The sequence below is a fragment of the Natator depressus genome, chromosome 3 (genome assembly GCF_965152275.1).
Source record: "Natator depressus isolate rNatDep1 chromosome 3, rNatDep2.hap1, whole genome shotgun sequence".
Classification (NCBI taxonomy): domain Eukaryota; kingdom Metazoa; phylum Chordata; order Testudines; family Cheloniidae; genus Natator; species Natator depressus.
Genome location: NC_134236.1, coordinates 34,040,077 through 34,056,810, shown reverse-complemented (window position 1 = coordinate 34,056,810; position 16,734 = coordinate 34,040,077). Strand labels below are relative to the sequence as shown.

The 16,734-nt window shown below is 39.5% G+C and overlaps 1 protein-coding gene across 6 annotated transcripts in view; it reads right to left on the bottom strand.

Moving 5' to 3' along the window:
* KIDINS220 (kinase D interacting substrate 220) overlaps nt 1-16,734 on the bottom strand; it is a 171,681-nt gene that overhangs the window by 17,716 nt on the left and 137,231 nt on the right. For 2 of the 6 annotated variants that reach the window (XM_074947688.1, XM_074947689.1), the window contains exons 25-27: nt 8,937-9,047; nt 7,896-7,952; nt 4,379-4,411 (exon numbers count right to left, since the gene is read on the bottom strand). The exons of 1 other annotated variant lie outside the window; for it this stretch is intronic. In XM_074947688.1, the coding sequence (XP_074803789.1) occupies nt 4,379-4,411; nt 7,896-7,952; nt 8,937-9,047 (201 nt within the window). The remainder of the gene's footprint in view (nt 1-4,378; nt 4,412-7,895; nt 7,953-8,936; nt 9,048-16,734) is intronic. 3 more of the 6 variants (XM_074947690.1, XM_074947691.1, XM_074947692.1) reach the window with 3 other exon arrangements.

Below are 16,734 nucleotides of genomic sequence, written 5' to 3'. Positions count from 1 at the left end.
CACGATGCCAAGAACTGGACACACTACTCCAACTGGGGCCTCAACAGTGCTGAGTAAAGTGGGACAATTAAGCCCCATGTCTTACATGCAACACTCCTGTTAATACACCCCAGAATGATATTAGCCTTTTTCACAACTGCATCACATTGTTGACTCACATTCAATTTCTGATCCACTATAACCCACACATTCTTTTCAGCAGTTCTGCTGTTTAGCAAGTTATTCCCCATTTTGTAGCTGTGCATTTGATTTTTCCTTTTTAAGTGTAGTACTTTGCACTTGTCTTTACTGAATTTCATCTTGTTGATTTCAGACCAATTCTTCAATTTGTCAAGGTCATTTGAAATTCTAATCCTGTCTTCCAAAGTGATAGCAACCCTTCTCAGCCTGGTATTATCTGCAAATACTATAAGCACACTCTCTACTCAATTATCCAAGTAATGAATGAAAATATTGGATAGTTCTGGACCCAAGACAGACCCCTGCTGAAAGAAATTTCAACATTAAATGTATTTCTACATATTTAATAGGAATAAGAGAGGTTTCAAAATATTATAACATTTATTTAGTGGTAATAAAACAATGTAAAAATATCAGTATAATTGGGAAAGTTCAGAAAGAGTTAGTTCTACTCTCAGAAGAACATAGTTATTGAAAAGTGCCATCTAAGAGTGAATGCTATACAGTAAAACTTTAATTATCAAATGTAATAGTTGGAGTTTTGGATAATGAACATAGTTAACTGTTGTTAGTAATTGTTAATATTTGCATTTGTTAGTATTGTGACATTGTTTTAGCTAACAGGGAGTTTTGGAAAATTTAAGTTTAACTGTATATCTTGGCTTTATCTTCTCAGCCATGTGCAAATATTTGGATCAAGCATGATTAAAAACTTCGGTTGCATCAGTTCAATATGAGACTGTGGTGAAATATTTCCTTTCCAAAGTCACCCTTAAGCATTCCATATATAGTAAACTATAAACATCTAAATAGTTAAGGGTACCACTACATCAGTAGTCTCCAACCTTTTTAAGCACAAGATCACTTTTTGAATTTAAGTACAACCCAGGATCTATCCCGCCCCTTCCCAGAAGTTCCGCCCGGCTCATTCCCCCCACCCCCATCACTCACTCTCCCTCACCCTCATTCACTTTCACTGGGCTGGGACAGGGGGTTGGGGTGCAGGAGCAAGTTTGGGTGCAGGAGGGGGCTCTGGGCTGGGGCAGAGTGTTGGGGTGCAGGAGGAGGTATGGGGTGCTGGCTCTGGAAGGGGGGTCAGGGCTGGGGCAGAGGGTTGGAGTGCGGGAGGGGGTTCAGGGTGCAGGAGGAGGTATTGGGTGCTGGCTATGGGGGGGGCTAAGAGCTGGGGCAGGGGCTTGAGGTGCAGGAGGGAGTTCAATGTGCTGGCTCCGGGAGGAGGCTCAGGGCTGGGGTGTGGGCTCCCGCCGGGCGGCACTTATCTTGGGCGGCTCCTGGTCGGTGGCGCAGTGGGGCTAAGGCAAGCTCCCTGCCTGCCCCGACCCCACGCCACTCCCAGAAGTGGCCAAAATGCCCTGTGGCCCCTGGGGTGGGGCATGTGGCTCTGCATGCTGCTCCTGCCTGCATGCACTGCCCCCACAGCTCCTCGTTTCTGGCCAATGGGAGCTGCGAGGGTGGTGCTTGCAGGCAGGAGCAGCGCGCAGAGACCCCTCCCCGCCAGGAGCTGTGGGGGGGCATGCTGGTCGCTTCCAGGAGCGGTGTGGGATCAGGGTAGGCAAGGAGCCTGCCTTAGCCCCGCTGCACCATCATACTTTTAGCGGCCAGAGATTGCGATTGACTGGCAGAGGCTCCAGGATCGACCAATCAATCGCCATCTACAGGTTGGTGACCACTGCACTACATCATCTGGAATTTTAGAGAAGGCCATAGAATGCTACCTTACTTTTATCATTACACATTCTGCTGTGACACTCCAGGTTTTCAATCCTTCCTCTTCCTTTTCTAGATAACTAATTTCTGCCTCTGGCATCATAACCCAACACATATAAATCCATTATTATTCAGAGGTCTCAGAGGACATCCAAAACCTCTGTATAAGCATAGGATTACTTAACCAAAGGGCTCAGTCCTGTGGAACTCTTACATTCCACAGAAATGATGTTAATCGCCAAAAGCCCCTCAATTTTGTAGGAACAGAGCCCCTCTTCAGCTCCACTCTTGCAAAGCTTAGCTCTGTGCACAGAAATCTAAGATCTGTGTGCAAGACAGAACAGAGTGCTGGGGAGGGAGAGTGCAGAGCAGGAAGAGACATTTCTGAAAGGTAGTACAAGCAGAGACCTCTATCTGTAATCTGGTTATTCCAGATATCCCCAGAGCTATCAGAATTGCTAGTTCTATTAGCAGCACACCCACATAGCCTTCACAGCTCCTGCTTATGGAATTTTGGTTTCAGCACTGTGTAACATCTAGGCACCACAGGACTGAAGCTAAATTCCTGTGAAGGTCCATCACTTTAAATAGGTCACATTGCAAAGAAATTCCACTTCTCCAAAGTTTAGAAGCGCAACATCAAACAGTTGTTGCTTTGGTTAACTACAGTTCAGTTATCAGGGTTTACCTGTAATTCTTTATGAACAATAAAGAATGTATTTATGTTCTCTATAGTGTTTCTCTCTTTTCTCTTTATTTAAGTACTTCACTTTCAGAAAGATTCAAGGAAAGAATCACTTTAACGCTTGATAATGAGAACACCTACAGCTACACTAGACAATATTTAATTTAATTTTTTAAAGAATATAAATCCTAATATACTTCAAGGTATAAGCCAATCACTAACTGATTAATGTTAGGAAGAAGCTTTCCCTCTGAACTATGTAACTGCCCACACTACAGGCTTTCTTGCACCTTCCCCTGAAGCATCTGGCACTGCACACTGCTGGGAATAAGATATTGGATTAAATGGATGACTGGTCAGATCTGGTATGGCTATTCTTATGATTCCAAACAATATAGAGGCTGCTAGGTATACAAGAAGAGAGGCTGTTGCAGGCACATAGGGCAATACTAGAGCATTATTTGTATTCCCTTCTTATGTAATCTTTATGTTTTCCAATACTTAACTTTTATAATCACTTTTACCTTCTTAACCTTCTTAGTCTCTACTTACCAGATAGTTTTGGTCAATATTTCCCCACCCACACACTCACTTTTGATATTCACAATTAATTATCTCATAATTATTTCACGATCTGTAAATAGTAAAAGATATTCCAGTTTCTTTTACAAATAAAACTAAACACAGTTTTAAATGGAGCATTTAAATACTAACAAAACTACAGATTATGGGTTTTTTTTAACAAATACATTTCTGTTCTAAAGGGTAACTGCAATCTAACATGAAGGTAAACAAAAAAAAATGTTTTGATTCTCTTGGTTAAAACTTACACATTTTTTACCTTGACTTGATTGCTTGAGAAACTTGTCTAAAAGGCAACCAAAAAGGTCATAACATTTTTAATCATTCTGATATTAAAATTTTTATCCAAGTTGTCAGCACAATTCAGAAATTTTTAGCGATATTTGGATGTATTATTCCAATCTTCTTCCTATTCCAATGTGATTTCTCAACAATATTCTTACAATGAATGCAGTGAATAAGAGATGCTGAAAAGCATGAACTAAGTTAATCCTCCCATAATCACAATTTACTGATTAGTTCAAATTATACTTTTAGTGGAAAAATCTATTGTACTTTGAAAAATGACAGCCATAAACTATGGCCAAAACTATTTTATAATGGTGTTGCTAACATAAATATTCTAAGAACAATGTGAAGAGTTTCAACAGTTTGTGAACTGTGAATCAATCAAATATAGCATCTGCAGATTAACACAAAGAAATAAAGAAGGAAATTTCACACAGAGGTAAGATGGAATAGGTATTCTTCCATTAAATCAAAATATTTTAGCAGTCAAGAGCAAGTCACTATTTCTGCATGCATTAGAAGTTAGTTTAGAAAGAAGCATTTTTGTCTATCAAAAATTATATGGGAAAAATGCTAAAAATATTTAGATTTTTGTTAAAGTATAAACTATTTGAAACAAATACACATTAGTCCAAATCACTCTTTATAAATAACACTGCCTGAAGAATAAATAACGTAATTGCTTTGGGGATAATGTCGTCAGGTAAGTGAATTAAAACTGTACTTAAACTGACACATTTTTCAGCTTAGAGAACATTACACTGAAAAATATTTGCCATGCAAAAGCTAAAAGCAAACCTAAGGGCTAGTAATGAGCATTAATTTATAGACAGCCTAGCATGAAGAGCCAGTATGATAGCTTTTGCAATGATTCCATCAAATAAGTGAATGACAATTCATAGAAAGTTGCTGTACCTGTCTCTGTTTGTTTAACCCAGATTTACACAGCTTCAAGAAAGGGACAAAAACAGAATGAAAAGACAGAAGCTTAAAGTGAAACAACAAAAATGTCTAAAGATGTAATAGACACTTATGCATTCATATTAATCTAATTTAAAACAGTGCATGTAAAACTAGCTTTATAATACAAAGTTAGTATACTGAGATTTTTTTTAATACTGCAATAAAACATTTAAGATAGATATTTCTGATAAGTGACTTTCTCCTTTTGTACTTGTAAAAAAGCAGATGAATACTTGTTGAGGTTTAATATCCTAGGTCAGAGGGAAGATCTGCATCATTTTTGCAGTGCAAAATCTTGGTTTGCAGCCTAAAATTCCTTTGTCATTTCAAAATTAAGTTACAACATTATTTGTTGAATAATTTTAAAGTCCTCATAGCTAAGCAAGGAAAACAGAGCTGAAAAGGTAGATTTTGAGAACAAATAGTAATTGGGTTTATAGTTTGTATTCTAAGGGGATTAATTTCACATTAACATTTGCAAGAATAAGTGAAAAACTTCCCAGGCTACATCCTTTGTCCATACCCAGACCTGTCCATTAAAAAAACACTTCCATTATTTTTAAAGGATAGGCAAGGTTTATGTACAATTACATGATTGCACAGGTCCATTTTAGGGCCACTTCAATGAAAGTACATTATATGCCTCAAGGCACTATTGATTTCATACAACAGGGAAAACAACTTTAAAACAATACAATTATGTTGAGGTATGCTCCATCCTAACAAATGTAATTAGTAATGCAAATTTGATTCATGATATATGTTGGTAGATAACATAGATCTTGTTCATATTGCAATCTGGTGACAAACTCTTTAGACTGGGCAGAGATCATGCCTTCTTTGCTGTCTGAAAAAAGTGCCCAGAAAATCATGGGTGCTACTGGAAAACAAAAGCGAATACTGTTTCATTAAAACTACCACACTATACTCTACTGGCACAACAAACTGCTTACCTGTCTACTTGGATTTTGGAACAGATTAAAGAATACTAAGTTCGTTGTGAAGAAGATACTTTGGAGACTCCAAGACAAAAGTACAGCAAGGGTCAGTATTATAATGCCCTGTAGGCCGAATGCTGCACTTACTGAAGTTAATGGCAAAGTTTCCATTCCGTTTCAATGGCACACGATCAGGCCCCAAATCAGTTAATTTACTAAAGAGAACCAGCATTAACCCTGCAAGGAATTTTAACAGTATTCTTTATCCACTATTCCAGAAACCCATGAAGATTATGGACTAGATAGGGCTGGAACACAAAATACAAGTTTGAAATATATATACACATGCGTGCGCACTCACACAGTGCCTACAATGTACTCTGCACAACATAATGCACAAAAAAGACTAAACATGTAATTATAATCACACGAGTTTTACACCCACATCAGTCCACTACTTTCCAAGAAGTTACTTCAGATTTACACGGATGTAGGAAAGATCAGAATCAGGCTCTAAGATTTTAGGATCTTGCGTTATAAAACTGGTTAACTTTATTGACATATTGACATCAATAGCAGGAGCCACAAAGCATGAAGAGGTATTGTGCAACCATAGAATCACAGAAATGTAGGGCTGGAAGGGACCTTGAGAAGCCATTAGCTCCAGTCCCCTGCACTGGGACAAGACCTTCTCCACGCAGCTCTACCAATTCACAGAAATTTTGACCCATATAAAAAAAAAATGGGTTTTCCAGAGATACCAGCTCCTTGCATTGGTCAAAGAAGCTTACTAAAAAGCAAGTCAAGGGAGCTTCTCTCCTCTACTCAGGGCTAAATAAATCAACCCTTCTAGCCCCTGCAAAACTCAGGAATCAAGACTGACCTTTAATCCTACATGTGGTGCTCGTATTAGATCACCAAACTAAAGGATTTTTAGTACACTGAATTATTTTGCATGCATGGATCCATGCATTAAAGAACAAGTAAAAGCTATAATCATATATAGTGGCTAAGATGCATGGATTAAGGACTCCCTAAATACTTGGACAGAATTATTACAGTCTATTATATCCATCATTTGTGGATAACTGAAGTGCCTCAAACACCTCTATTGAGCCTGTAATAACTCTGAAGAATTCATCTTATACTCTCAATGGAAGCATGAAAACAGTTTATTTTTTCCATCATGGGTTAAATCAATGGAGAACAAACACATTGAGTAATACTGTCTCTGTCTTCCACAGAAATTTAACCAGAAAGCCAGCAAGGTCAGTATTACATTGCACAGGGACTCCCCAGAGGTTTAGGGATCGCTAAGCCATCCTGACTGACAGAGCCTACTTGTGAAAGGGCTTTCAGAGGATATGGGATGGTAGGGAAGCATACCAGAGCCCTTCCAGCCTCCTTCACAGAGAGCAGAGGAGAAGACAATCAGGTATTAAAACAAAATAATTCACAAACACTACAAAATTCAGAATCAGGGTTTTAACTGCCCCATTAACTTTACATTTTGATCAAAATGTTACAGGGTTTCAGAACAATATATGATCTTGAATGCTGCTATATGTAGGTTCAGCAGCATTAGTTAAAGAATGAGAAACACTCCGTGCCTACAAAATCCTTAATTAATATTATTTTAATGCAGGCTTGGTCTTTGTTGCCATAATTATGCTGGAATTCTTGTTTTTCCCATTGTTGCGTAATTAAAAAAAAAAAAAGACATTTTATGCAAACCTTTTCCTGCATCAGTGAAAGACAAAAAATACCTCAAGTCACACATTTAGGCTGTTGCAGATAACAGGATAAAGTAATTAAGATAATGGTTAAAACTATGTTAACCTTTTTGTGTTGGCAGTCACCAGAGCTTGATGGCCAGAATGGTTTTCTATTGACTTCCACAATTAAGGGTTAAAACAGCTACATATAAAGGAAGATATCTTTGTATGGATATTTATAATGAAATAAAGACGAAAGTTGTGGAACACAAAATTCTAACATTAACTTACGCATGAGTAAAGGTAGACCTTAATATGCTAGCTCATGAATATGATTATAATATATAGCAGATTTTTGTTATTTTTATATAAAGTTGCTTTATGCTGTAATAACTGCAGCAGCTTTATGTGGGATATGGGAACAAAAGAGAAGAGGATAGAAGAATAAAGTTAACCAGCCATTCAGTTCTAAAAACTAAGTAATGAATGGCCAACTGCCATTCCCCACTCCTTTTAACCATCAGGGAACTGCTGGTGAAGATGGAAAACACTGTACTCTTAGCTGAAGACTCTGTACTTCATAGCTACTGAGAAGGTCAGGGAAGACTAAGAGGAAAATAATACAGTAGGTCTTATAAGTAAATATTAGCTCTTGAATTCATTCACAAACTACATTTATTAGTGTTCAACTACTCTATTTGCCCACCAAGCCACTGATGCAGTGTTAGTGAACTGCAGTTAAAATCAATGCAGACTCATTACTGCTGACGAAGCAATGAGATGCTAAATTTCCACACCACATGACTACTCATTTACCATTGAGGGGGCTGTGGGTGAAGAAAGCCCCTCATCGGCATCCTCCTTGATAATATCCTAACAACAACAAAATATTATGGTTTGGGTAAAATGATTAACGGCTCAAAAAATATGAAGTAAACAACGAATGGAAATGAGTCTAAGAATAATACATCATTCAACAGAAACATTTGTTTTACTGAAGTGATTAAAAAAGATTTTAAAATATTTTAAAGCTATGCCAAAAGGCATCAATATTCTAGTATTAAAGTGATTGTCAAATGAGGCTTTTATTTTCTTAAGCTTCTTCAGTTCTAAATTCTCTTTTGAACACCAATCTATTTCAGTAAAATATGAAAATCTTTAAAAAGGGATTTTATTTTTATTTCTATATGCACCTAGAAAAAAGCATAGAACTTATTTTTGCTTTTGAAATGTAAATGTAAGATTTGAACCATATGTACTTTAACGTAAAACTACAACGGACGTATACTGAACATAAAATGTATTTTGTTTTAGTTTGAATTAAAACAATTTAAAATAAGCAATCCTTTTACTTAACAATAATTTTATTTTGGCCTTTTGATATCCCACATTCTATGCAAAGCAATAGGATGCAACTATATTTTAATCCTAGTCTTTCGTTATATATTATACAAATATATATTCTCTATATAAAAGTGTTTTACAATATTTTACAAAGTGAGATATAAATTTACAAGTACAGATGTTTATGTCATACTACTAAGTCACATATGTTATTTACGGTAGCAGGAAATGGGTGTTTTCACTAAAAAGTCATCCTGCCAATCCCATGTGTCAGTAAAAACTATTCTAATCTTGGTTTTTGGATGTTAGAATTAATTTCCACTCTATATATGGTATTTACTAAAAGTAAAAACAAAATACATTTTATATTTCATGTTAGCAATATCTTAATTTCTTAAAACTATTTATAAAAATATAGTGTATTATTATATTGCAGTTAACAACCTTACTGTTGTATTACTCAGTATTCTTATTTTTTAGGTTAGTATTTTAATTTTCCTTCAAAATACTTACTAGGCCATTGTTCTGATCTCTGGACAAACCCGTTTTTAATGATGGACGTGAGATGTGATGAGAATTGCCAGGGTAGTACCTTGGCATGTAAAGATATGGGGCAAAGAATGGCTATGGAAAGAAACATGTAACAAAAACAAACAAAAAAAGGACAACATTACACAAATCAAAATGTAATAATAATCAAAAGAAAAGTTATTTCAACAAAATACAACTTCTTAAGAATGCTATATTTAATAAAGTTAGAAATTGCAAATACTAAAAGCTTTATCTTTTACTTATTCAAAAGCTCTAGGGTTAGCTTTTCAAAGTTGCTCAGTATTGACCTCTCTGCACCCACTGACGCCAATAAGAGTTTTAGCATTGACTTCACAGGGGAACAGCTGAAGGTGAATGCTGAACACTTCTGAAAGTCCCATCGCAATGTCTGGGGGGGAGGGGTCAGGAGGAGTGGACAAAGAAGGATGAAGGGTTTTTTTTTATTGCTATTAATTTCACCATCACAAAGCTCTTTAACATACAATTACAGTGAACAAGAGGTCACTACAGTTTGCAAAACTTCGTAATATTCATCCTACTTGGATATCTATAGAACTACATAGAAAATGGAGTGCATGGCACATAACAGTGGAAGTTTTGATTATAGGATGCTCGTTGCATCCAATTTTTTTTTGTTTGAATAAATGAGACCAGACATTAAAGCTACCAGTTTTTTAATTTCTTTTATTTTTAGAGTATTTTAATACAATCATGTTCAATTTTTAGATTTTTGCATTTTTACAGCACATTACGATGCTATAAAACTACAAGTATACAAAATGTAAATTCTTAATACAAAAATATTTTAAATCATAATGTAAATTTTAATTACAATAAAACAATCAAAGTTTTTATTAGAATTATTGTTAAATGTTTCTTGCTTTGAAAAATATAAGGTAGATAAAAAATACTAATTGACTCTAATCACTCTTGTGGAGCAGGCAAGTATCTCTCTCCCTCTCTCTCTCTCTTTTTTTTTTTTTTAAATAGATGGGATTTAAGGAGACAAATGTTAAGTAACTTGCAAAACATACAAAGCACGCCAGTGTTTGAGTCAGAATTAGAACTCAGGAGTTTACATACCATGACCAAATTTAGGATTCTGTATTTGATCTGTGAATGTCAGACAACAATACCACCTAGACCAGCACCCCAAATATGATTGGATTGTTATCCATCAGTGTGTTATGCAAATACAGCAACTGTAGACATGCAAAATAGGGAATCCTGTAATTGATGATGCAGATAAGATAGGTAGAAACTGCTTTTCAAACTTGCAACATATTTATTTTGACCTGTAAATACATTTGTAATTTTGAAGTTTATACATTTAATGTGTTGTCTGATCCCAATTTTTAATATTTTTATAAAAATGCTACAGTGTGCTTTTAAAATGATTTTTTTCAGTTCTTTCCTTCACAGTTTTCTTATAGAGCCAGGCAATATAAGACTCATGAGTTTAAATAAAATAAAGAGATCAAAAATAATCTACCTTTAGTTTCCAGGAATCAAGGCCTCATTTGGAGTACTGTGTCCAGTTTGGGGCCTCAGACTACAAGAAGGATGTGGAAAAACTGGAAAGCATCCAGCAGAGGGCAACAAAAATGACTAGGGGACTGGAACACATGACTTATGAGGAGAGGCTGAGGGAACTGGGATTGTTTAGTCTGCGGAAGAGAAGAATGAGGGGGGATTTGAGAGTTACTTTCAACTACCTGAAAGAGGGTTCCAAAGTGGATGGATTTAGACTGTTCTCAATGGTAGCAGATGACAGAACAAGGAGTAATGGTCTCAAGTTACAGTGGAGGAGGTTTAGGTTGGATATCAGGAAAAACTTTTTCACTAGAAGGCTGATGAAGCACTGGAATGCGTTACCGAGGGAGGTGGTGGAATCTCCTTCCTTTGAGGTTTTTAAGGTCAGGCTTGATAAAGCCCTGGCTGGGATGATTTAGTTGGGGATTAGTCCTGCTTTGAACAGGGAGTTGGACTAGATGACCTCCTGAGGTCCCTTCCAACCCTGACATTCTATGATTCTAAGGCTCTTTTGAAACCATTCCATAATTTTTCAAAATACATATATACTTTGTACATATGCTCATTTTGAAAATTCCTATTTTATATTAAGAGAGACAAGGTGGGTGAGGGAATATCTTTTATTGAACCAACTTCTGTTGGCGAGAGAGACAAGCTTTTGAGCCACATAGAGCTCTTGAGCTAGGAGCTCTATGTGGCTCAAAAGCTTGTCTCTCTCCCCAACAGAAGTTGGTCCAATAAAAAGATGCTACCTCACCCACCTTGCCTCTCTAATATCCTGGGACCAACATGGCTACAGCTACGCTGCATAAATATTTTATATTTAGACATTTTTAAAAACAATTTACCACCTTACAGCTGTTCTCTGACACTGCTGTAGCATCTATATAGATCCACATTATTGGGCCTGCATTCCCGCACATGACAAAGTTTGAGTGTTCCATGTGACAAAATTCAAAACACCCACCTTGTCTCTCTTAATATAGTACACCACTTCATCACTAGGTGGCAGGCATTCATCTGTTGCTGGCAACTGTTATGCCTCTACATTTTATACTTCAGTCTAATTACTAAGGATTTAAAAGGATCACAGACTAGAAATCGTTGAAACTCCAAATTTTCTATACCCTGGAAAATTCCAACATGTCAAAGGAAATATAGGAAAAATCATGGAGCATGTCCTCAAGGAATCAATTCTGAAGCACTTAGACGAGAGGAAAGTGATCAGGAACAGTCAGCATGGATTCACCAAGGGAAAGTCATGCCTGACTAATCTATTTGCCTTCAATGATGAGATAACTGGTTCTGTGGATGAAGGGAAAGCAGTGGACGTGTTATTCCTCGACTTTAGCAAAGCTTTTGACACGGTCTCCCACAGTATTCTTGTCAGCAAGTTAAAGAAGTATGGGCTGGATGGATGCACTACAAGGTGGGTAGAAAGTTGGCTAGATTGTCGGGCTCAACGGGTAGTGATCAATGGCTCCATGCTAGTTGGCAGCCGGTATCTAGCGGAGTGCCCGAAGGGTCGGTCCTGGGGCCGGTTTTGTTCAATATCTTCATAAATGATCTGGAGGATGGTGTGGATTGCACCCTCAGCAAGTTTGCGGATGACACTAAACTGGGAGGAGTGGTAGATACACTGGAGGGTAGGGATAGGATACAGAGGGACCTAGACAAATTGGAGGATTGGGCCAAAAGAAATCTGATGAGGTTCAATAAGGACAAGTGCAGAGTCCTGCACTTAGGACGGAAGAATCCCATGCACCGCTACAGACTAGGGACTGAATGGCTAGGCAGCAGTTCTGCAGAGAAGGACCTGGGGTGACAGTGGACGAGAAGCTGGATATGAGTCAACAGTGTGCCCTTGTTGCCAAGAAGGCCAATGGCATTTTGGGGTGTATAAGTAGGGGCATTGCCAGCAGATCGTGGGACGGGATGGTTCCCCTCTATTCGACATTGGTGAGGCCTCATCTGGAGTACTGTGTCCAGTTTTGGGCCCCCCACTACAAGAAGGATGTGGAAAAATTGGAGAGAGTCCAGTGAAGGGCAACAAAAATAATTAGGGGTCTGGAACACATGACTTATGAGGAGAGGCTGAGGGAACTGGGACTGTTTAGTCTACGGAAGAGAAGAATGAGGGGGGATTTGATAGCTGCTTTTAACTACCTGAAAGGTGGATCCAAAGAAGATGGATCTAGACTATTCTCAGTGATAGCAGATGACAGGACAAGGAGTAATGGTCTCAAGTTGCAGTGTGGGAGGTTTAGGTTGGATATTAGGAAAAAACTTTTTCACTAGGAGGGTGGTGAAACACTGGAATGCGTTACCTAGGGAGGTGGTGGAATCCCCTTCCTTAGAAGTTTTTAAGGTCAGGCTTGACAAAGCCCTGGCTGGGATGATTTAGTTGGGATTGGTCCTGCTCTGGGCAGGGGGTTGGACTAGATGGCCTCCAGAGGTCCCTTCCAACTCTGTTATTCTATGATTCTATGATAGTTCAAATTCAAAACCAGTAGTTTAGGAATTTCTCATGGGAAGGAAATTCTGGAATGTTCTCCTTCTGGAAAAATCAAAACGGTTTTGGTTCAATTTTTCCTAAATGAAGTGAAGCAGCTGGTTGCCCTGACTCCCAGAGACTCCTCATGCCCCCCTGACTTTGTTGCATCTGATGAAGTGAGCTGTAGCTCACGAAAGCTTATGCTCAAATAAATTTGTTAATCTCTAAGGTGCCACAAGTACTCCTTTTCTTTTTCCTGACTTTGGGGACAGTCCAGGGAGTCCCACTGGAAAGTCAGAGAAGTCCTCCACAACAGAGCAGGGATCCCAGAAACCTTGAGAGCCCTGGCTCCAGTGGAGGCTCTCAGGCCCCCAAAGCTGCCATGGTCCCTGCTGCGGAGCCAGAAGCCTAACCCCTGAGAGCCTCTGTTAAAGTCATCGTACCCAACGAGCCTTCCAGGCTCCCAGCACAGCATCCGGGGACTTGATTCTACACCTGCCCAGAGCCATGGACCCTGGAAGCCATGGGGTCCTTGCCCAGACAGTCTGCATGGTTGAGCTGCCCCAGAGCCATGGACTGTGGAAGTGTGGGCTCCCCAGCAGCCAGTCAGGTGAACTGGCAGAAAACCAGGCAAATTACTGATGGAATCAGGCCTACAGTTCTGCAGAAGCTCATCAAAACCAAAATGCTGGAAAATTCCCACAAAGCTCACCTAAGGACTAAGAAACTGGTGTGCTTTGTACACGTTCCAAGGAAGCTGTAAATGAAATGAAAACTAAAGAACTAAAGTCTAAAGACAATATATTTCAGCTATCTAGCTGGGACAAGCTATGACTCTGGGTAGTTTATGAAACACTCAAATAACTCCGTTGTCCTAGTGGCAAGGTGAACTGATCTTTGGATTCTCTCTCACGTTTACCAGCTAGGGAGTACACTTCCAATGTGTGACAGTACCTATCATATACTGCTACAACCTTTAATCCTTTGGTATTGATGCTAGACAGAGGACAGCAATCCAAACTGAAAATGCTAGTTTCCTCTCACTGTGAGCTACTCTCTTTGACTTGAATATTTTGCAATACGCATGAGGTCCCAAGAACAATAGTCTTCCTGTTACAATAGTGGAAAATTGCTCCCAGAAACAACATTTTAATTTTCCCCTTCTTAAAATGATTTAAGACTAAGTATCAATCTAGGCCTTAAACCTCCTAACTATTACAGAAATATATCATAAAGTACCTTGAATGAAGTCTATTTACCATGTGCTACAGGGTCTATATAGCAATCTATTCCTGGAAGAGAAGGAATTTTATTTCAGAGTTTCATATGTTACTTCTTGAATTATGTAATTTAAATGATTATTCCCTCTCAAAAAATCTTCTAGCCACGTCAAACTATGGAGAGAACTTGCGTGTGTGAGATGACTAATGATCATCTTGGGCACAAAGGCCCTATCCCCCTCCCTCTATAGCAGGTCCTCCGAATCAAATAGAGGCTGGGTCAATCACTATTTTTGATTCTTTTTGGTCTGCAACCTATAAATTGGTCAAAAATTATTCCATGACCCACCATTTCCTATCCCCCTTTGGGGGATTTTACTGCTTGAAATTATGCTTTTTACTGCCTGGGTATAGACTGTGCTCAGTTATTTCCTGATTCCACAACTGTGGAACTAGCTCTCCATTGTAGACTCTCGCTCCACAGTCTCAGCTTTCATTTAAAAAATAGGACATTTCTAGCCCTTATGGTCGCAGGGATAACATTGAAAACCAGAGATGACCATATATATATACTGAGGGGAATCAGAGGAACTTTGGCTTCCCAAGTTTGCAGACAACCATACATCAGAGATGTGATGGGGGTCTTCTCCCAATCATCTCAATACAGGCCCAGTAGGCTGCATGATTCCACGGCCATGGAATTTTTCTTCCTGGCCCTGGAATTTGCCATCCTGCTGCCGCCTGAGTTCTGACATTATGTTTACTGTTTTCCTGACTTGCTGAGACCTGTCTAGAGGTACCTCTTGCTCTCCACCTTTCCCTACAAGAGGGAGTTAATTGGATCACAGTGCATGCTCTCTGCACTGTTCAATGAAGATGAGCAGAGAACCAGACCTGGAGTCCAGCTTGTAGGTAGGGAACTGGGGGACTAGAAGTGTACATTGGTAAGCTGCACAGCCTGGAGCACAGCACAGCCCTGGTAGATGGCTTTCTACTACTTACCGGAGAGCTACTACCATGGCAACCTCCCTGTGCTCTACTACCTAGCAAAACTTGCTGCACCTGGTCAGAGCTCTCCCTCTCCTCTGGATTCAGCCATGCAGAAGCCATGCTGTCAGGTGTAGGACTGAAGCTTGAATGGAGAAGCTTCCTTTGATCCTGCGAGATTAAGTCTGGTCTGAGAGGGAGAATCCACGGGGCTGTGACTGCTACGTCTAGGAGCATGCCGAACCAATGCTGGCGAGCCCATGCCAGAGCAATCAGGAGCACCTTGTGAACCAGAGAGATTGCTGGGAAAGCATACAGCAGGCTGCCTGACCATGGATGGAGGAAGGCATTGATTACAGCGCCCCTGTCCCGTCCCAGCCGAGCCTCGAGCAAAAGAGGTGACACTTCTTGTTCTGTGCTGTGGTGAACAAATCTGCCTGGGGAGTCCCCCACCTCTGGAAGATGGCACTGATTATCTCCGTGTGGAAAGATGGTGAGAGGAGAGAGGAGAAGGACCTGCTGTGGCGATCTGTTAGCATGTTCCGTTCCCCTGGGAGGTGCATGGCCTCTATGTGGATGGAATGAGTCACGCAGGAGTTCCATAGCCCAAGGGCTTCCTGACAAAGGATCTTGGAACAGGGCCCTCCTTGCTTGTTGACACAGAACATCGCTGCTGTATTTTCTGTCAACACTTGCACCATCTTGCTCGCAAGCTGTGGGAGGAACACCTCGCTTGCCAAGCGCGTTGCCCTGAGTTCCTTCACATTTATGTGAAGGGGCAGCTCGTCTGTGGCTTTATGTGGCTATGCAGAAATCAGTGTGTACAATTTTACTTTCTGTTTCCATGTGCCTGTTTATTGTAGAATCATGGAAGGGACCTCCAAAGGTCATCTAGTCCAGTCCCTGCACTGAGGCAGGACCAAGTAAACCTAGAGCATAATTTATCAGTGTTTGTCTAACCTGTTCTTAAAAATCTCCAGTGATTGGGATGCTGACTACTTCTTGTTCTACACCTTCAGTGGACATGGAGAACAACTGATCACCGTCCTCTTTATAACAGCACTTATTATATTTGAAGACTGTTATCAAGTGTCCCTCCCCCCAGTCTTCTTTTCTGAAAACTAAACAAGCCCAGGTTTTTAACCTTTCCTCACAGGTCACGTTTCCTAAACCTTTTATCATTTTTGTTGCTCTCCTCTGGACTTTTTCTAATTTGGCCACATCTTTCTTAGAGGGTGGTATCCAGAACTGGACACAATACTTCAGCTGGGGCCTCAACAGTGCATATGACACTCCTGTTAATATTCCCCAGAATATGTTGACTCATATTCAATTTGTGACCCTTTTCAGCAGAACTACTGCCTAGCCAGTTATTCCCCCATTTTGTAGCTTTGCATTTGATTTTTTCTTCCTAGGTGAGAAGTAATTTGCACTTGTCTCTATTGAATTTCATCTTCTGATTTCAGGCCAATTTGTCAGTGCCATACTGAGACAGCACCTGAGTAAATTAACTGTATTAGTAATT